General features: G+C 43.4%; 1 protein-coding gene across 1 annotated transcript in view; it reads left to right on the top strand.

The window, feature by feature from the left end:
• The window catches only part of LOC106572707 (vasopressin V2 receptor), a 72,234-nt gene extending 59,958 nt beyond the window's left edge, over nt 1-12,276 (top strand). The window contains exon 8 of the mRNA XM_045696361.2: nt 2,998-12,276. Within this exon, the coding sequence (XP_045552317.1) occupies nt 2,998-3,215 (218 nt within the window). The 3' untranslated portion in view covers nt 3,216-12,276. The remainder of the gene's footprint in view (nt 1-2,997) is intronic.
• The last annotated feature ends 10,669 nt before the right edge of the window (nt 12,277-22,945 follow it).

The raw sequence follows: 22,945 nt of genomic DNA, 5'->3' as shown, positions 1-22,945 counted from the left end.
GTCAGTGCATAGAGGGAGGAGGTCAGTGCAGAGAGGGAGGAGGTCAGTGCAGAGAGGGAGGACGTCAGTGCAGAGAGGGAGGAGGTCAGTGCAGTGTCCTAGAGAGGGAGGAGGTCAGTGCATAGAGGGAGGAGGTCAGTGCAGAGAGGGAGGAGGTCAGTGCAGTGTCCTAGAGAGGGAGGAGGTCAGTGCAGAGAGGGAGGAGGTCAGTGCAGAGATGGAGGAGGTCAGTGCAGATTGTCCTAGAGAGAGAGGAGGCCAGTGCAGTGTCCTAGAGAGAGAGGAGGCCAGTGCAGATTGTCCTAGAGAGAGAGGAGGCCAGTGCAGTGTCCTAGAGAGAGAGGAGGCCAGTGCAGATTGTCCTAGAGAGAGAGAGAGAGAGGAGGCCAGTGCAGAGTGTCCTAGAGAGAGAGAGAGGGAGGAGGCCAGTGCAGAGTGTCCTAGAAGAGGGAGGAGGCCAGTGCAGTGTCCTAGAGAGAGAGGAGGCCAGTGCAGATTGTCCTAGAGAGAGAGAGAGAGAGGAGGCCAGTGCAGAGTGTCCTAGAGAGAGAGAGAGAGAGGAGGCCAGTGCAGAGTGTCCTAGAGAGAGAGAGAGAGGGAGGAGGCCAGTGCAGAGTGTCCTAGAAGAGGGAGGAGGCCAGTGCAGAGTGTCCTAGAGAGAGAGAGGAGGCCAGTGCAGAGTGTCCTAGAGAGAGCGAGAGGGAGGTTGCCAGTGCAGATTGTCCTAGAGAGAGAGAGGAGGCCAGTGCAGAGTGTCCTAGAGAGAGCGAGAGGGAGGAGGCCAGTGCAGATTGTCCTAGAGAGAGAGGAGGCCAGTGCAGAGTGTCCTAGAGAGGGAGGAGGCCAGTGCAGATTGTCCTAGAGAGAGAGAGGAGGCCAGTGCAGATTGTCCTAGAGAGAGAGGAGGCCAGTGCAGATTGTCCTAGAGAGAGAGGAGGCCAGTGCAGATTGTCCAAGAGAGAGAGGAGGCCAGTGCAGATTGTCCAAGAGAGAGAGGAGGCCAGTGCAGAGTGTCCTAGAGAGAGAGAGAGAGGGAGGAGGCCAGTGCAGAGTGTCCTAGAGAGAGAGAGAGAGGAGGCCAGTGCAGAGTGTCCTAGAGAGAGGCAGAGAGGGAGGAGGCCAGTGCAGAGTGTCCTAGAGAGAGAGAGAGAGAGAGGAGGCCAGTGCAGAGTGTCCTAGAGAGGGAGGAGGCCAGTGCAGATTGTCCTAGAGAGAGAGAGGAGGCCAGTGCAGATTGTCCTAGAGAGAGAGGAGGCCAGTGCAGATTGTCCTAGAGAGAGAGGAGGCCAGTGCAGATTGTCCAAGAGAGAGAGGAGGCCAGTGCAGATTGTCCAAGAGAGAGAGGAGGCCAGTGCAGAGTGTCCTAGAGAGAGAGAGAGAGGGAGGAGGCCAGTGCAGAGTGTCCTAGAGAGAGAGAGAGAGGAGGCCAGTGCAGAGTGTCCTAGAGAGAGGCAGAGAGGGAGGAGGCCAGTGCAGAGTGTCCTAGAGAGAGAGAGAGAGAGAGGAGGCCAGTGCAGAGTGTCCTAGAGAGAGAGAGAGAGGAGGCCAGTGCAGAGTGTCCTAGAGAGAGAGGAGGCCAGTGCAGAGTGTCCTAGAGAGAGAGAGAGAGGAGGCCAGTGCAGAGTGTCCTAGAGAGAGAGGAGGCCAGTGCAGAGTGTCCTAGAGAGAGAGAGAGAGGAGGCCAGTGCAGAGTGTCCTAGAGAGAGAGGAGGCCAGTGCAGAGTGTCCTAGAGAGAGAGAGAGAGGCCAGTGCAGAGTGTCCTACATAAAAACTGAATATCAGAAGTTAGAAGTGGCTAAATTAAATAGGTAAAGTTTCAAGGTTTTTGTTCCAGAAGGAAATTTACAGGACGTGTAATAGAGCCAAAAACTGGGGAAAACTCGTGAACAGTTCGTTTCCGTACTGAATACTGGTACTATTATATATTCATTTTTTTCTGTTGATCCCAAAGAGAAGGCGGGGATTCATGACCTTTACTTCTCTATTGAGGTGTCCCAAATGGCACAACTCGTCGATCCTTTTCACGGATGGGCTATTGCTGCAGACGACTGGAGATATATTCAATGTCTGATTTGTTATTCTTACCCATCTACCAATCACTGCCGTTCTTTATGAGGCTTTCGATAAGCTCCCTGGTCTTTGTAGTTGAATCTGTGCTTGAAATTCGATACTTGACTGAGGGGTCTTACAGATGTTGAATGTATGGGGGACAGAGGAAGGGTTAGTCATTCAGAAATCATGTCAAGCCCTTTTATTTCACACAGAGTGAGTCCATATAACTTATGTGATTTGTTAAACCAATTTTTACTTCTGAACTATACTGAAGAAAAATAGAAACGCAACATGCATCAATTTCAAAGATTTTGCAGAGTTACAGTTCATGTGAGGACATCAGTCAATTGAAATATATTCATTTGGCACTGATCTATGGATTTCACATGACTTGGCAGGGGCGCAGCCATGAGTCAGGCACAGCCAATCAGAATGAGTTCTCCACACAAAAGGGCTTTATTACAGACAGAAATACTCCTCAGCACCACCCCAACCACCCAGCAATCTCACAGGTGAAGAAATCAGATGTGGAGGTCCTGGACTGCCATCGTTACGCGTGGTCTGCGGTTGTGAGGCCGGTTGGATGTACTGCTAAATTCTCTAAAATGACATATGAGGGACCAGCAGTTTACATGTTGCGTTTATATTTTTGTTGAGCGTAATTTAGGGGATGAATACTTATGCAATGACTATATTTTAGTTCTTTAATTTCTATTAATTTGTAAAAATGTGTTGAGTTTTCTTTGCACTTTGACATTATGGAGTATTTTGTGTAGATCAATGACAAACAATCAGAATTACATCTATTTCAATCCCACTTTGTGGTGCAACAACATGTGAAAACAGTTCAACTGTAGACTTTCTATAGGCTCTGTACAGTATATGCCTTTGTCTTGCCGTGTGTGGGTGTGTCTTTGCGTCATGTGTCCTCTCTCTCTATGTAGGCGTGGCGTTCACCATCCTGATGCTGCTGGCCAGTCTGAATTCATGTACCAACCCCTGGATCTACACCTTCTTCAGCAGCTCTGTGTCCAGGGAGCTGCAGGCCCTCCTACGCTGCAGACACAGAGCCTCCCGCAGGGGCTCCGTACCTGACGACTCCACCACCACACACACCTCCACCACCACACACACCTCCACCACCAAGGACAGCCTCTACTGACACACACACGTACAGTACCAGTCAAAAGTTTGGACACACCGACTCATTCAAGGGTTTTTCTTTATTTTTGCTATTTTTTACATTGTAGAATAATAGTAAAGACATCAGAACTATGAAATGACACATATGGAATCATGTAGTAACCAAAAAAAGTGTTATCTCAAATATATTTTATATTTGAGATTCTTCAAAGTAGCCACCCTTTGCCTTGATGACAGCTTTGCAAACTTTTGGCATTCTCTCAACCAGCTTCACCTGGAATGCCTTTCAAACAGTCTTGAGTGAGTTCCCACATATGCTGAGCACTTGTTGGCTATTTTTCCTTCACTCTGCGGTCCAACTCAGCCCAAACCATCTCAATTGGTTGGGTGATTGTAGAAGCCAGGTCATCTGAAGCAGCACTCCATCACTCTCTTTCTTGGTAAAATAGCCCATACACAGCCTGGAGGTGTGTTGGGTCATTGTCCTATTGAAAGACAAATGATAGTCACACTAAGTGCAAACCAGATGGGATGGCGTATCACTACAGAATGCTGTGGTAGCCATGCTGGTTAAGTGAGCCTTGAATTCTAAATAAATCACAGACAGTGTCACCAGCAAAGCATCCCCACACCATCACACCTCCTCCTCCATGCTTCACGGTGGATCTCACAAAGACATGGCAGTTGGAACCAAAAATCCCAAATTTGGACTCATCAGACCAAAGAACAGATTTCCACCGGTCTAATGTCCATTGCTTGTGTTTCTTGGCCCAAGCAAGTCTTCTTCTTATTGGTGTCCTTTAGCAGTGGTTTCTTTGCAGCAATTCGACCATGAAGGCCTGATTCACACAGTCTCCTCTGAACAGTTGATGTTGAGATGTGTCTGTTACTTGAACTCTGTGAAGCATTTATTTGGGCTGCAATTTCTGAGGCTGGTAGCTCCAATGAACTTATACTCTGCAGCAGAGGTAACTCTGGGTCTTCCTTTCCTGTGGCGGTCCTCATGAGAGCCAGTTTCATCATAGCGCTTGATTGTTTTTGTGACTGCACTTGTAGAAACTTTCAAAGTTCTTGAAATTTTCCGTATTGACTGACCTTCATGTCTTAAATTCTTGATGCTGTCATTTCTCTTTGCTTATTTGAGCTGTTCTTGCCATAATATGGACTTGGTCTTTTACCAAATAGGGCTATCTTCTGTATACCAACCCCACCTTGTCACAACACAACTGATTGGCTCAAATGTATTAAGAAGGAAAGAAATTCCACAAATTAACTTTTAACAAGGCACACCTGTTAATTGAAATGCATTCCAGGTGATTACCTCATGAAACTGGTTGAGAGAATTTCAAGAATGTGCAAAGCTGTCATCAAGGCAAAGGATTGCTACATTGAAGAATCAACATTTTTGTACAAATGTTTGGTTACTACAAGATTCCATATGCGTTATCTCATAGTATTGATGTCTTCACTATTATTCTACAATGTATAAAATAGTAAAAATAAAGAAAAGCCTTGTGTCCCAACATTTGACTGGTACTGTATATACACACGTATAGCTATATAGAGAAGACATAAGCACAAAATACACACACACTCCACCGAGAACAGCTTATACTGTCTCTCTCTGTCACACAAACTCTCACACACACTGTCTCTCACCACGCACGCACACACACACGCACACACACGCACGCACGCACGCGCACACACGCGCACACACGCGCACACACACACACACACACACACACACACACACACACACACACACACACACACACACACACACACACACACACACACACACACACACACACACACACACACACACACACACACACACACACACACACACACACACACACCACCTGCACATTTGACCATCATGGAAACAGGGACAGCTGTGTTATGGCCGGGAAGGAAGGACCCCTATGAAATATCACCTGTCTGTCTGTCCCTTCTGTCTCCTCACCCTCTCACCGAGGAGGTTGTTATTGATCGAGAGGACAAACATGAGTGAAGACATACAGACCTAAACATCATGGAATATAAACCTACTGTACATATGAAGAAATGAAATACAGACCTAAACATCATGGAATGTAAACGTACTGTACATATGAAGACATGAAATACAGACCTAAACATCATGGAATGTAAACATACTGTACATTGATTCATTTGAGGCTACTGTCTCTACATCTCTGTTTCTGTCTAAACAGAATAGTACAATCATAGTAGGAATGTGATTCCCTTCACGGCTAGTCACTTCACCCCATGCAAGAGAACAGGAGGAATGGACTGCATGCCTAACGTACAAAGCTCACTACGGCTATGCAGAGAGAGAGAGAGAGAGAGAGAGAGAGAGAACTGGAAAGGACATTTCTTGGAAGAAGAACAAACACAGGATGACAAGGATATTACAACTCTGAGAGCAATCCTTCGAGAACGGTCAGGAGAGTGAAAGCATTATGGATAAACTTCAGTAAATCAACAAAATGGATTCTAAATGCATGCTTGAGGTGGAATTCAGAATTCATCAACTCAAGTTTCAAGAACAGAAAGAAAGAAAGAACAATGGTGACTTGTGAAAGGCTGGGGAAGAGAGGAGAAACACTCAACGATGCAGTAACATCAGGCCTAGACCTCTCTGAATAAATGATACTAGACGAGAGAGAGCGAGAGAGAGAGAGAGAGAGTATTAAGTTAACAGGCCAAGGCTTCAAAAATCAGCTGTTGTGTGATTACATTTCATACAGATATATAGATATATAGATATATAGATATACAGATATATAGTACTTGTTAGAAGTGCAACACCACCCTTATGTCTGAGTGTCGTGTATAACTCATAAACACAAGGAAACGTGTCTCTTCACACACTGGCCGCGAGACACACTGAGGTGCACAACAACTAATTCACTTCTGTAAATAACATGAAAAGATATGAAAATAGAGATATCACATTGCAAATATGCAGTGATGACCATATCTTGGATATATGGTGTCAAGCGCACGCACAAGTAATAACACAGAGTATAAAAGAAATAAAGGAATTGATCGAACGCAGACCACACAACAAAGGAAACTACAAATATAACTTTTTGCAACAGCACACACCAATGTATGACCATTCCATTTAAATCGATTAAAATTGTATAATATATTTATTTAAAGTATGTCAGAGGAACAGTACAATCATTAGTATTTATAAATTGTGTAAGAGATTATGATGAATGCATGTACGAAATGTATCCTATAATTGTAAAGGCTCCGACAGAGATGTACTTGAGAAAAGTGATACAGAACAAAAAAGACGAAATACCAAATATTTTAATACTACAGTATCTATATAGGAAACAAAGCATAATCACATGTTCAGGTCTTAAGCACAGTAACAATGCAGATGACATTTCTAAGATAAATTTAGCACACTTTAGTATGCCTAAAATGACTTGTATTGTTTAAATATAGAATGATAGCATCAAATCAAATCTAATCACATTTTATTTGACACAGGCCCCAAGTACAAACGATTACAACTTTAACGTGAAATTTAAAAAAAATTGAGTTAAGAAAATATTTACTAAATTAAGTAAAGTTTTAAAAAAGTAACAAAAATAATCCTTAGTGTATTATGGTGAAACTATCATTCCGTTGATATCAGGATCCAAATTAGCCTGGTCTCAGATCTGTTTGTGCTGCTTTGCCAACATCTATGGTCATTGTCATGGCTAGGCAGACCAAACAGATCTGGGACCAGGCTAGATCCAAGTCACTCACAGCCAAACAAAGTGCCTGTATTGTTGTAGCAGCAATGTAATATATAGTAGAAAGAGTGGCCTCCCTAGCCAGGTCCTAGATCTGTTTGGGCTGTCTTGCCAACTGACCATAGGAGTTGGCACAAGACAATACAAACAGATCTGTGACCAGGCTAGGGCCCCCTCCTAGGACAATATGATACAGTATTTTCTGTAATAGAGGGGCCTCCCTCCTAGGATAATATAATACTGTATTTACTTTAGTACTAGGGCCTCCCTCCTAGGACAGTATAATACTGTATTACTGTAGTAGAGGGGCCTGCCTCCTAGGGCAATACAGTACTGTATTGACTGTAGTAGAGGGGCCTCCCTCCTAGGACAATACAATACTGTATTTACTGTAGTAGAGGGGCTTTCCTTCCTAGGACAATATAATACTGTATTTACTGTAGTAGAGGGGCCACCCTCCTAGAACAATACAATACTGTATTTACTGTAGTAGAGGGGGCTCCCTCTGTTTTAAGATGAATCTAACCAGGTTATTATTAGGCAGACAGACAAACCACAAAGAACAGGGATCAGTTTCATATTACGTCAGACTTTGAGTCATGCTATATGTTCCAGATATGTTTTATCTCTTATTTATTCTATGTCTAAACAAATGAGAAATGTAAATATGTCAGTTGACGTTGTTACTACCTTATGTTGACATATGTACAGATGTATGTATGTTTTTGTTATATTTTCCATTCCTTTACTTTGAAATGATAATATACTGCATAGATCCTTCAACTGCATGACATACTTATGACAACAATAATCTGTTACAAATGTTTTGTAAGATCCTTATTACTATGAGCTACCTATACTGAGTATACCAAACATTGGGAACACCATACTAACATTGACTTGCACCCCCCGCCCCCTTCAATTCATCAGGGCATGGACTCTACAAGGTGTCGAAAGTTCATTGCAGTTCTTGACTCAAACCAGGTGCACCAGGCACCTTCTACCATACACCATTCAAAGGCACTTAAATATTTAGTCTGCCCATTCACCCTCTGAATAACACACATACACAACCTATGTCTCTATTGTCTAAAGGCTTAAAAATCCTTCTATAACCTGACTCCTCCCCTTCATCTACACTGATTGAAGTGGTTTTAACAGGTGACATCAATAAGGGATGTTGGTCAGTCGATGTCGTGGAAAGAGCAGGTGTTCTTAATGTTTTGTACACTCAGTGTACGTACATGTTGTATCTTTATCTGTGTATACAATTAAATCCATATATCAATGTGTCTACCAATTTCAAATCAGACTTTGACCAGTGTGGTTTGTGAACTGAAAATATGTGGCCAGATGGTACAGTATAATTATAGGAGGTCAGTTATAGTAGACTGATGGTTGTGGTGGCTCAACACTTCCCTATGATTTGTGTTCAATATTATGTCCTTGTTACACTACTGAGCCAAGCCAAGTCAAGCAGAACCGTAGTTTTCACACTAGTGAGCCAAGCCAAGTCAAGCAGAAGCGTAGTTTTCACATTCCTGAGCCAAGCCAGGCAGAATCGTCGTTTTCACAATACTGAGCCAAGCCAAGCCAAGCCGAACTGTCGTTTTCACACTACTGAGCCAAGCCAAGCCAAGCAGAACCGTAGTTTTCACACTCCTGAGCCAAGCCAAGCAGAACCGTAGTTTTCACACTACTGAGCCAAGCCAAGCCAAGCAGAACCGTAGTTTTCACACTACTGAGCCAAGCCAAGCCAAGCAGAACCATTGTTTTCCAGTCTGGTTACGCATGATCCACCATAGTTGCAGTAACCTTGAAGGAATAATGTGATAAGGAAAAATCCAAGCCAGTGTCAAAAAACTTCTGTGGGTTCTCTTCCGGAACAGAGATGATCTTTATCTGTCCAGGACACTCTCTAGCCTGGCTTTCATATATTTTCAATCCGCCACAGGTAAATTCACCAGGAATAACATGGTCACACAGCTATGTTCCATAAGAATAACATGGTCACACAGTTGTTCCCTAGGAATAACATGGTCACACAGTTGTTCCCTAAAAATAACATGGTCACACAGCTATGATCTCTAGGAATAACATGGTCCCACAGCTATGATCTCTAGGAATAACATGGTCCCACAGCTATGTTATCTAGGAATAACATGGTCACACAGCTACGTTCTCTAATAATAACATGGTCACACAGTTGTTCCCTAAGAATAACATGGTCACACAGCTATGTTCCCTATGAATAACATGGTTACACAGCTACATTCTCTGGGAATAACATGGTCACACAGCTACATTCTATAGGAATAACATGGTCACACAGTTACGTTCTATAGGAATAATATGGTCACACAGGTATGTTCTCTAGGAATAACATGGTCACACAGCTACATTCTCTAGGAATAACATGGTCACACAGCTACGTTCTATAGGAATAACATGGTCACACAGCTACATTCTATAGGAATAACATGGTCACACAGTTACGTTCTATAGGAATAATATGGTCACACAGGTATGTTCTCTAGGAATAACATGGTCACACAGCTACATTCTCTAGGAATAACATGGTCACACAGCTACGTTCTCTAGGAATAACATGGTCACACAGCTATGTTCTCTAGTAATAACATGGTCACACAGCTACGTTCTCTGGGAATAACATGGTCACACAGCTATGTTCTCTAGGAATAACATGGTCACACAGCTATGTTCTCTAGGAATAACATGGTCACAGTTATGTTCCCTAGGAATAACATGGTCACACAGTTGTTCTCTAGGAATAACGTGTTCACACAGCTACGTTCTATAGTAATTACATGGTCACACAGCTACATTCTATAGGAATAACATGGTCACACAGCTACGTTCTCTAGTAATAACATGGTCACACAGCTACATTCTATAGGAATAACATGGTCACACAGCTACGTTCTCTAGTAATAACATGGTCACACAGCTACATTCTATAGGAATAACATGGTCACACAATAATATTCTCTAGTAATAACATGGTCACACAGCTACATTCTCTAGTAATAACATGGTCACACAGCTACGTTCTCTAGTAATAACATGGTCACACAGCTACGTTCTCTAGTAATAACATGGTCACACAGCTACGTTCTCTAGGAATAACATGGTCACACAGCTATGTTCTCTAGTAATAACATGGTCACACAGCTACGTTCTCTGGGAATAACATGGTCACACAGCTATGTTCTCTAGGAATAACATGGTCACACAGCTATGTTCTCTAGGAATAACATGGTCACAGTTATGTTCCCTAGGAATAACATGGTCACACAGTTGTTCTCTAGGAATAACGTGTTCACACAGCTACGTTCTATAGTAATTACATGGTCACACAGCTACATTCTATAGGAATAACATGGTCACACAGCTACGTTCTCTAGTAATAACATGGTCACACAGCTACATTCTATAGGAATAACATGGTCACACAGCTACGTTCTCTAGTAATAACATGGTCACACAGCTACATTCTATAGGAATAACATGGTCACACAATAATATTCTCTAGTAATAACATGGTCACACAGCTACATTCTCTAGTAATAACATGGTCACACAGCTACGTTCTCTAGTAATAACATGGTCACACAGCTACGTTCTCTAGTAATAACATGGTCACACAGCTACGTTCTCTAGTAATAACATGGTCACACAATAATATTCTCTAGGAATAACATGGTCATGTCCGCTGGCAGTAACAAACAATCACATTTCTGTTAAAACAAACAAAGTGGATTGTTGCTGTTGTTGTTGTTTAGAGCTGTAAGGGGCCCAGGACATTTTCTGTTGAGAATGTTTTTTCTGTCTCTTATCCATTACATTTTTACAGATTCATGAGCCAAGCAAAATATATTTTCACGGTACTTTATACTTGGCTAAGCTGTCCATCTGTGGCATGACCACAACTAAAGACCAGAGAAACAAGAGGATGGGAAGAAAAACAGAAACAAGATTTCCTCAAGAAATACAACATCATTCCTAGAAACATTTCCCTATTGTCTATTAACATGTCTTCGCAGGGGCAGTGTTGCCTATCAGACCTGCCTGCCCGGGGACGAACATGAAACACTGTTATAATTTTGAATGCTGTCAGAGGACCTTTATAGATGGCAGTCAGACCAGGACCAGTGGTCATTTGTAATATGCCAGGTGCTCGGCTCAGAGCTCCGGCTGTGCCCAGAGGAATTTGTTATTACTTTAAGCGTCTGCTTTGGCCTGCCTGGAGTGCCAGATCGACAAGGATTGAAGTTCTGGGACTATTCTATTGTCCCATTAAGCCAGGCAAGCTCAATCAAGCGCAGATAAAGGCATTTTAAATGATTTAAAATAGTATTTGAACGCAGGACTTTGTTCATATAGAGGACTCATGCTGATTGAATCTGGGCTTCTGTCTGTTGTCTCCAGTTAAGGTCACTTCTTCATTACAGAGACAGCTCTGCAGGGTCGGCTGCCTGGGTCGCACCAGCATGCGTGTGTGTGACAGGGTATGTATGACAGGGTATGACAGGTGTGTGTGTGTGTGTGTGTGTGTGTGTGTGTGTGTGTGTGTGTGTGTGTGTGTGTGTGTGTGTGTGTGTGTGTGTGTGTGTGTGTGTGTGTGTGTGTGTGTGTGTGTGTGTGTGTGTGTGTGTGTGTGTGTGTGTGTGTGTGTGTGTGTGACAGGGTATTAGAGAAATGAACAACCTGCTGTGTGACTATATGAATGGCCTGCCCGGTGACATACAAGGTTGATGTAACAGAACTTAATGTAACAGAATAGGAAAAGCAAACAATCTGGTCAAACCATCACATTATTCAAATACAAAGCTTTTCTTTCTTTCTCTTTCATTCCCTCGATGACTTTAAATTTAGCGAGGCGTATCTAGGGACTAGTTGGCCAGAACAGCTGCAAATATTATTTTGGGAGTTTGTTTCTTACCAGGACAGGCAATTGCGCTGCCAATACTTACGACTAAAGTTCAACTGCAACTGTTTGTAACCTCATCAGTCATACTCTTAATATAGTCACACATTGTTTTGTTAAGCTGGATATCGAAATCCCCCAAATTGCTCTGTGAATACTTTTGACAGAAGTTTGTTTTTGTATTATTTGTATTATCGCTTGAGGTTATTTTGTTTAGAGGCCAATAGAATCAGGGTGAAAGTTTATTGCTTAACACCCACCTGTTGTTGCCATGGTTATGGAATGTTTTTTTTACGTTTTTTTTCTAGGCCTGTGTTTTTCCATGCCTGTTGAAGAACCTGGGATTTGTCCAACCTGGTAAAAACAGACATGTGTCATGCCCTGACCATAGAGAGCCCTTGGTTCTCTTTGGTGTAGTAGGTCAGGGCGTGACTAGGGAATGATCTAGTATGTATATTTCTATGTTGGTGCTAATGTGGTTCCCAATTAGAGGCAGCTGTTTATCGTTGCCTCTGATTGGGGATCATATTTAAGTAGTTATTTCCCCACCTGCATTTTGTGGGATATTGATTGATTGTTAGTGTGTTTGGGCACTACATCCTCACGGTCTTTGTAAGTTTTGTTGTTTTGTTTTGTTAGTTTCACTTAAATAAATATGTGGAACTATACTCACACAGCGCCTTGGTCCAATCATTTTCAAGAACGTGACAATGTGAGCCAGAGAGAAACAAGTGATTTCTTTTTATGAGCGCTCTTTTCTTTCTTTTGTGGTTCTTTTCCATGTTTTATGGGAAACATAGGTCTCAGAAAAATACCTGCTCTTGCGCACTTTACAGTTGCAGTTCACAGACACTGAAATATAGTATGTTAGCATGTCTGAGTCTTTTGAAATGTGTTTAAAAACATAACTGCTGTGTCATGGTGCTGTGACCAGGGGGTGCGAAAGACAGAGCAACTCTCAGATGATTTACTAGGAGCCCACTGGGCATAACCTGGTAGAATCAACATTGTTTCCACATAACTTCAACCACAAACATCTATGTGATGACATTGAATCAACATGGAAAACTGATTGGATTTGCATAAAGTCATCAACGTAAGGGCACTTCGTCTTTTTTTCACTAAACTTTGAACCTAAATCTAATGACATGGTGAAATGTTTGGTTGATTTCAAGTTGAATTCACCAAATCTGAACTCAACCAAATGTAAATGAAAATGTTGAATTGACGTCTGTGCCCAGTGGCTATTCCCTTTGAAGTGCACTACTTTTGATCAGAGCCCTATTATAGGGAATAGGGTGCCATATGGGACCCTATTAGGCCTACTGTCAGAGACATACTGTAAAACAATTCCCGTAGATCAATGGTGAGCGTTACAGCAGAAGAACCATCCATTATTCTCAGTAACATACCAGTGTGTGCTGTTCAGCCACAGGTGGTACTGTACTGTATCAAACAAAATATATGTCTAACATAACTCTATAACGGTTGATGGCTTATTAAACTGTTATGTTTAGCTCTTCAGCAACGAAACCCTCCTCCAAACTGAAGGGCCTCAACAAAGGCTACTGTCTGTCTGCCTACCTGTCTGTCTGTCTGTCTCTCTATTTTTCTCTCTCTCTCTCTGTCTGCCTGTCTGTCTCTGTCTTTTTTCTCTCTTTCTGTCTGTCTCTGTCTTTCTGTCTGTCTTTTTCTCTCTCTGTCTGTCTGTCTGCCTGTCTGCCTGTCTGTCTCTGTCTTTCTCGCTCTGTCTGTCTGTCTGCGTGTCTGTCTGTGGTAGAAAACAGTCGCTAGGGACCGGTAGCTACTACTTCATGTGAGATTAATTTACGTGACGCCAGTTTCCACTCCTACGTTGTCTGTGGCGCAGAGCCCCAGCCTGGCTGTGTGTGTGTGTGTGTGTGTGTGGTGTGTGTGTGTGTGTGTGTGTGTGTGTGGTGTGTGTGTGTGTGTGTGTGTGTGTGTGTGTGTGTGTGTGTGTGTGTGTGTGTGTGTGTGGTGTGTGTGTGTGTGTGTGTGTGTGTGTGTGTGTGTGTGTGTGTGTGTGGTGTGTGTGTGTGTGTGTGTGTGTGTGTGTGTGTGGTGTGTGTGTGTGTGTGTGTGCGTGCGTGCGCGTTTGCGTGTGTATGGAGGCCTCCGGAGCAGAGCCTGTTTTACACCTCCAGACAGAGAACAGACACGCTGCTACACAACAGTACACTACAACCCAATTACCCCATACTTTAATTCAGGGTTTCCCAAACCCCACACTCTAAATCCTAACTCCACACTCCAAATCCTAACCCCACACTCTAAATCCTAACCTCACACTCTAAATCCTAACCCCACACTCTAAATCCTAACTCCACACTCTAAATCCTAACTCCACACTCTAAATCCTACTTACGGAGCCAGAGATGGGCTAGCAGACAGACCCTCTGGCTGACTTTCTTTTCAACAACTATCAGTGGACTGAAGAAATGTTGATAAAAGTAATGGGCTGCTGTATGTTTCATCGATCATGAGGAATGTGTAATCATTCACAGGACACAGTCCACTACATGAACTAATACTGTTACCCCACACTCAAACAACTAAAACAGATGGGATTTTTCTTTTCAACAATGATGATGTTATCCAGTCAATTGCTGCTGGATGTTTCCCCCCTTCTGTTAAATCTCTTATTCGTGTGAAGAAATTGTAACCTCTATGTAGGCAGAACAATTATAACTAATGTATCTATTTACATCTAGTCTCATGAAAGTACTGTGTTGATATATTGTACAACTAATAAAGAAACAAAGAAAACTATTCCTGTACGTCAACATTTAAACCTTTCCCAGTGGACAAAACTGGTTGCAATGACACAAGTTCAACCATATTTCAACCAGTAATGATGTAATTTTGACCATATTTCAACCAGTAATGACATCAGTTCAACCAACTGTTCACTCTGGGTTGCTGACGTGTCCACTACTATTCCCTACTATTCCCTATATAGGTAGTGTTAGTCCAAGAGGGCCTAGCAACACAGGGAGGGCCGTTAGATAGGTAGTGTTAGTCCAAGAGGGCCTAGCAACACAGGGAGGGCCGTTAGATAGGTAGTGTTAGTCCAAGAGGGCCTAGCAACACAGGGAGGGCCGTTAGATAGGTAGTGTTAGTCCAAGAGGGCCTAGCAACACAGGGAGGGCCGTTAGATAGGTAGTGTTAGTCCAAGAGGGCCTAGCAACACAGGGAGGGCCGTTAGATAGGTAGTGTTAGTCCAAGAGGGCCTAGCAACACAGGGAGGGCCGTTAGATAGGTAGTGTTAGTCCAAGAGGGCCTAGCAACACAGGGAGGGCCGTTAGATAGGTAGTGTTAGTCCAAGAGGGCCTAGCAACACAGGGAGGGCCGTTAGATAGGTAGTGTTAGTCCAAGAGGGCCTAGCAACACAGGGAGGGCCGTTAGATAGGTAGTGTTAGTCCAAGAGGGCCTAGCAACACAGGGAGGGCCGTTAGATAGGTAGTGTTAGTCCAAGAGGGCCTAGCAACACAGGGAGGGCCGTTAGATAGGTAGTGTTAGTCCAAGAGGGCCTAGCAACACAGGGAGGGCCGTTAGATAGGTAGTGTTAGTCCAAGAGGGCCTAGCAACACAGGGAGGGCCGTTAGATAGGTAGTGTTAGTCCAAGAGGGCCTAGCAACACAGGGAGGGCCGTTAGATAGGTAGTGTTAGTCCAAGAGGGCCTAGCAACACAGGGAGGGCCGTTAGATAGGTAGTGTTAGTCCAAGAGGGCCTAGCAACACAGGGAGGGCCGTTAGATAGGTAGTGTTAGTCCAAGAGGGCCTAGCAACACAGGGAGGGCCGTTAGATAGGTAGTGTTAGTCCAAGAGGGCCTAGCAACACAGGGAGGGCATTTAGACAGGTGATGTTAGTCCAAGAGGGCCTAGCAATGCAGGGAGGGCCGTTAGACAGAGAGCAGGGAGGAAGAAAGGAAGGGTTAGCCATATCAGTACGTACTGTATGTGTCAGTCTCAGGTTTGGTCCCAGTTTATTTGTTCATTCCATTTATTTACAGTACATCTCTTGATCCACTCAGCAGCGTTGCAGTGCTTGACACAAACCAGTGCTCCTGACACCTTCTACCATAGGCACATAAACATTCAAAGGCACATAAATATCCTTTAAATCCATAGATAAGCCTAGACCAGACACTGCTACTGTATAGAGGCCAGACACTGCTACTGTATAGAGGCCAGACACTGCTACTGTATAGAGGCCAGACACTGCTACTGTATAGAGGCCAGACACTGCTACTGTATAGAGGCCAGACACTGCTACTGTATAGAGGACAGACACTGCTACTGTATAGAGGACAGACACTGCTACTGTATAGAGGCCAGACACTGCTACTGTATAGAGGCCAGACACTGCTACTGTATAGAGGCCAGACACTGCTACTGTATAGAGGACAGACACTGCTACTGTATAGAGGACAGACACTGCTACTGTATAGAGGCCAGACACTGCTACTGTATAGAGGCCAGACACTGCCATAGAGGCCAGACACTGCTACTGTATAGAGGCCAGACACTGCTACTGTATAGAGGACAGACACTGCTACTGTATAGAGGCCAGACACTGCTACTGTATAGAGGCCAGACACTGCTACTGTATAGAGGCCAGACACTGCTACTGTATAGAGGCCAGACACTGCTACTGTATAGAGGCCAGACACTGCTACTGTATAGAGGACAGACACTGCTACTGTATAGAGGACAGACACTGCTACTGTATAGAGGCCAGACACTGCTACTGTATAGAGGCCAGACACTGCCATAGAGGCCAGACACTGCTACTGTATAGAGGCCAGACACTGCTACTGTATAGAGGACAGACACTGCTACTGTATAGAGGCCAGACACTGCTACTGTATAGAGGCCAGACACTGCTACTGTATAGAGGCCAGACACTGCTACTGTATAGAGGACAGACACTGCTACTGTATAGAGGCCAGACACTGCTACTGTATAGAGGACAGACACTGCTACTGTATAGAGGACAGACACTGCTACTGTATAGAGGCCAGACACTGCTACTGTATAGAGGCCAGACACTGCTACTGTATAGAGGCCAGACACTGCTACTGTATAGAGGACAGACACTGCTACTGTATAGAGGACAGACACTGCTACTGTATAGAGGCCAGACACTGCTACTGTATAGAGGCCAGACACTGCCATAGAGGCCAGACACTGCTACTGTATAGAGGCCAGACACTGCTACTGTATAGAGGACAGACACTGCTACTGTATAGAGGCCAGACACTGCTACTGTATAGAGGCCAGACACTGCTACTGTATAGAGGCCAGACACTGCTACTGTATAGAGGCCAGACACTGCTACTGTATAGAGGCCAGACACTGCTACTGTATAGAGGACAGACACTGCTACTGTATAGAGGACAGACACTGCTACTGTATAGAGGCCAGACACTGCTACTGTATAGAGGCCAGACACTGCCATAGAGGCCAGACACTGCTACTGTATAGAGGCCAGACACTGCTACTGTATAGAGGACAGACACTGCTACTGTATAGAGGCCAGACACTGCTACTGTATAGAGGCCAGACACTGCTACTGTATAGAGGACAGACACTGCTACTGTATAGAGGCCAGACACTGCTACTGTATAGAGGCCAGACACTGCTACTGTATAGAGGCCAGACACTGCTACTGTATAGAGGCCAGACACTGCTACTGTATAGAGGCCAGACACTGCTACTGTATAGAGGCCAGACACTGCTACTGTATAGAGGCCAGACACTGCCATAGAGTCCAGACACTGCTACTGTATAGAGGCCAGACACTGCTACTGTATAGAGGCCAGACACTGCCATAGAGGCCAGACACAGCTACTGTATAGAGGCCAGACACTGCTACTGTATAGAGGCCAGACACTGCTACTGTATAGAGGCCAGACACTGCTACTGCCATAGAGGCATATGAAATATTCACAATGGGTCATGAATTAAGGAAAAGTCTGAATGGAATAACATAGAACACACAAAAGTTTAATGATAAAACTTAGGGTGAAATGTTTGTTCAGCATTGTATTGCTATTATATAGCTTTAAATGTATTGGTTCCTGTGACAATCTTAGATAACCCGTAGAGGGACCTATATATAGATATAAAGTGATGGTTTTTCAGCTGGAGAGAGTGTGTAGCAACACTGTTTCATTATAATGGTGTGAACAAAAGACATGCAGCACACAGCTGCCACACACTGTCCAGTTGAGAGTACTGCTAATTGGTGATGGGGAAAAAACGTTTAATGAAACCATTTGTGTGTGTGTGTGTGTGTGTGTGTGTGTGTGTGTGTGTGTGTGTGTGTGTGTGTGTGTGTGTGTGTGTGTGTGTGTGTGTGTGTGGTGTGTGTGTGTGTGTGTGTGTGTGTGTGTGTGTGTGTGTGTGTGTGTGTGTGTGTGTGTGTGTGTGTGTGTGTGTGTGTGTGTGTGTGTGGGGGGGGGGGGGGGGGGATATATATATATATACAGTGCCTAAAGAAAAGTCTACACCCCCCTTGGATTTCTTCACATTTTATTATGTTACAAAGTGGGATTAAAATTGATTTCATTGTAATTTTTTGTCAACAATCTACACAAAATACTATGTAGAAGTAAAATGCCCCAGAAAATTATGATTATTGAAAAATAAACACTAATTCACCTTGATTAGATAAGTATTCACCCCCTGTGTCAATACATGTTAGAAACTCCTTTGGCAGCGATTACAGCTGTGAGTCTTCTTGGGTAAATCTCATAAGAGCTTTGCACACCTGCATTGTGCAATATTTGCTCATTATTGAATGGGCAAGGTCAAATATTTATCTGCCTTTGAATGTTTATGTGCCTATGGTAGTAGGTGTCAGGAGCACTGGTTTGTGTCAAGCACTGCAACGCTGCTGAGTTTTTCACGCTCAACACTTTCCCGTGTGTATCAAGAATGGTCCACCACCCAAACGAAATCCAGCCAACTTGACACAACTGTGGGGAGCATTGGAGTCAACGTGGCCCAGCATCCCTATGGAACACTTTCAACAGCTTGTAGAATGAAACTCTTATTAATGATTTGTCCACTCAGTGTATTTGAGTTATTTCATTTGTATTAATTTGTAGAATTTTTCTTTTCACATTGACATTATGGAATATTTTGTGAAGATCAGTGATAAGTAAATAATCTACAGTCGTGACCAAACGTTTTGAGAATGACACAAATATTAATTTCCACAAAGTTTGCTGCTTCAGTGTCTTTAGATATTTTTGTCAGATGTTACTATGGAATACTGAAGTATAATTACAAGCATTTCATAAGTGTCAAAGGCTTTTATTGACAATTACATGAAGTTGATGCAAAGAGGCAATATTTGCAGTGTTGACCCTTCTTTTCAAGATCTCTGCAATCCACCCTGGCATGCTGTCAATTTAACTTCTGGGCCACATTCTGACTGCTGGCAGCCCATTCTTGCATAATCAATGCTTGGAGTTTGTCAGAATTTGTGGGTTTTTGTTTGTCCACCCGCCTCTTGAGGATTGACCACAAGTTCTCAATGGGATTAAGGTCTGGGAAGTTTCCTGGCCATGGACCCAAAATATCGATGTTTTGTTCCCCCGAGCCACTTAGTTATCACTTTTGCCTTATGGCAAGGTGCTCCATCATGCTGGAAAAGGCATTGTTCGTCACCAAACTGTTCCTGGATGGTGGGGAGAAGTTGCTCTCGGAGGATGTGTTGGTACCATTCATTATTCATGGCTGTGTTCTTAGGCAAAATTGTGAGTGAGTCCACTCCCTTGGCTGAGAAGCAACCCCACACATGAATGGTCTCAGGATGCTTTACTGTTGGCATGACACAGGACTGACGGTAGCGCTCACCTTGTCTTCTCCGGACAAGCTTTTTTCCGGATGCCCCAAAAAATCGGAAAGGGGATTCATCAGAGAAAATGACTTTACCCCAGTCCTCAGAAGTCCAATCCCTGCACCTTTTGCAGAATATCAGTCTGTCCCTGAAGATTTTCCTGGAGAAAAGTGGCTTCTTTGCTGCCCTTCTTCACACCATGCTATCATCCAAAAGTCTTCGCCTCACTGTGCATGCAGATGCACTCACACCTGCCTGATGCCATTCCTGAGCAAGCTCTGTACTGGTGGTGCCCCGATCCCGCAGCTGAATCAACTTTAGGAGACGATCCTGGCACTTGCTGGACTTTCTTGGGCGCCCTGAAGCCTTCTTCACAACAATTGAACCGCTCTCCTTGAAGTTCTTGATGATCCAATAAATGGTTGATTTAGGTGCAATCTTACTGGCAGCAATATCCTTGCCTATGAATCCCTTTTTGTGCAAAGCAATGATGATGGCGCGTGTTTCCTTGCAGGTAACCATGGTTGTCAGAGGAAGAACAATGATTCCAACCACCACCCTCCTTTTGAAGCTTCCAGTCTGTTATTCGAACTCAATCAGCATGACAGAGTGATCTCCAACCTTGTCCTCGTCAACACTCACGCCTGTGTTAATGAGAGAATCACTGACATGATGTCAGCTGGTCCTTTTGTGGCAGGGCTGAAATGCAGTGGAAATGTTTTTTGGGGATTCAGTTGATTTGAATGGCAAAGAGGGACTTTGCAATGAATTGCAATTCATCTGATCACGCTTCATAACATTCTGGAGTATATGCAAATTGCCATCATACAAACTGAGGCAGCGGACTTTGTGAAATTAATATTTGTGTCATTCTCAAAACTTTTGGCCACGACTGTACTTTAGTTCAGGTAACATGATATACACTGTATTACCTACTACTCTTAAACCTTTGGATGCCATCTACCATAGTGCCCTTCATTTTGTTATAGGTGACAGTTTTGATACTGTATCTCGTATCAAAAGGTTCGGTGGACTTTGCTAAAGACCAGTAGATCTCTACATTACTCCCTTTTTGTTTACAAGGCCCTCCTTCATAAACTGAACTAGGTAAATCTGCTTTTGTATGTGAGTAAATACATATATTTTTATAATATGTATATTTATGTACAGGGCACATTTGAAAAAGAGACCTAGGTCTCAATATGTCTTCCCTGTTAAAATAAAGGTTAAATAAAAAATGATTGACTTCATTGCCCCTCCCTGCTCTTTCTACTGGGTTTTGCTATGCTTACTTCCTGCAGGAGATTGGTGGGCGGAGTAGGAGAGGTGGGCGGAGCTGGGAGGGTCATCAGTGCCTATGGGGCACAACTGTGAAAGCTCAGCTGTGGCATAAAGCCACTGTTTCCCCATTCTACAGGAGATTCCTCTCTCCATGCATACCTTTGATTGTTTCTTTGTGGCGTTGGTAGTTGACAACTCATTTACTGACCTTTATGCCTCATCTGATTATTGTTGAGTGTTTGCTTTATTTATGGAATAAATTCATTTTGTTATTCCTTTACTCAGTGTGTGGTTTCCCATTATTTGTTACAATATTGAGCCAGGTTGTAACACTTGTTAAATCCACTTCAATCAGTGTAGATGAAGGGGAGGAGACAGGTTAAAGAAGGATTGTTAAGCCTTGAGACATGGATTGTGTATGTGTTCCATTCAGAAGGTTAATGGGCAAGACAAAATATTTAAGTGCCTTTTGAACAGGGTATGGTAGTAGATCACTATATAGAGCATATGTCCACTTGGGGGACCATCAGGGTTTCGATAGAGGTCTCAGGCTCTTTAAAGTCATGCATGTGACACTGTTTACAGCAGTAGGCATCATGTGATGCAGGGATTTACGGATATGTTTACCCCATAATACCACACAAACAAATGTGAAAGGAGAGAGAAAAGAAAATAGTTAATATGGTTGCTAATAACGATATCTACTTGTGTTTTTTTCAGAATGTATCTCCATAGTTCAAGTAGAAAGGATGTTGTGAGTACATTGGAAACATAGTGGCGAGTCAAGAGCAGGCTGCTGTTTATTGGGATGAATCTTGTCCTGGAGGCAGAGCTGAGCGGTTTCCGCTAGATGGGCCTGTGAAGTCAAAATTGTCTAACAGCTTACTACACAACATACACTTAGTATTACTTTCTTAGCTACAGTATACATATCTCCCTTGCATATTACATAATTTATGCAGTAGCATAGAAGAGCTTGGACTCACCTTGGCTTGTTATGTGCTCACTTAAACATGAAGGTGGCGTGGCGGTTTTGTCATCAAACTGTCATCAAAGTCTGGCGTTCTCTGGATTTATTGTGGGAACTCGGGGGAAAAAAACACACAGCCACTCCATTGAATGGCAGGCTACTTTGCAATGCTTGCAGTTAGACACTGATTCTTTCCAAACAACTTATTGTTGAATTTGCGATTTCCAACTTGTGTAATGTTTATGTCCAATGGCCGATGAGCACCGATACATTTTATCTATAATTTCTCTTCATTATTTCCCTTCATATGATCAAGGATTAAAAAGGATTTGCCAGTAGATTGTCGACTTCATTCATGATGATGACTGCTAACTAAGACTTTAAAAGTAAGATGATGACATGATCAGTCAAATCAAAGCTACTGTACATATAACATGATTTGATGTCATTTTATCTGTGGCCAATGACCTTGAGCCTTATTGGAAGGGCACTCGTAATATAACTCTATGGCAGGAATCAAAGGGCTGACATTTTGGACGTCTACCCTTAAGGACATAAACTTGGCAATGACGTAGTGTCCCTATGAGTGACAGAACACTGAGCCAGTCACAGCGCAATGCCCCTATTTTTTGCCGACTCGCCCCACCACCACAGAAAGCAATTAGCTAGGTTGAAAGACCTGCATTTTGGAGCTGCCTTACTCCAGAAAACAAAAAAGACCATGTTTGTATGCAGCTTTATTAACTCAATGATAAAAAACAATTTTTTTACATTGTTTGCAAACTGGCATGTGACACGTATTAATGCCAAAATAACAGGCAAGTCCTTAAATATTTTGTTGCTAAAAATGTGGGGCTCACAACAGGTGGCTCTGCCCACCTGTCCTAAATGACAGGTCTCAACTGAAAACC

This window comes from Salmo salar, chromosome 15 (assembly GCF_965601325.2).
Source record: "Salmo salar chromosome 15, fSalSal1, whole genome shotgun sequence".
Lineage (NCBI taxonomy): Eukaryota > Metazoa > Chordata > Actinopteri > Salmoniformes > Salmonidae > Salmo > Salmo salar.
Note: the sequence above shows the minus strand (reverse complement) of the source record. Positions and strands in the feature narration are given on the sequence as shown.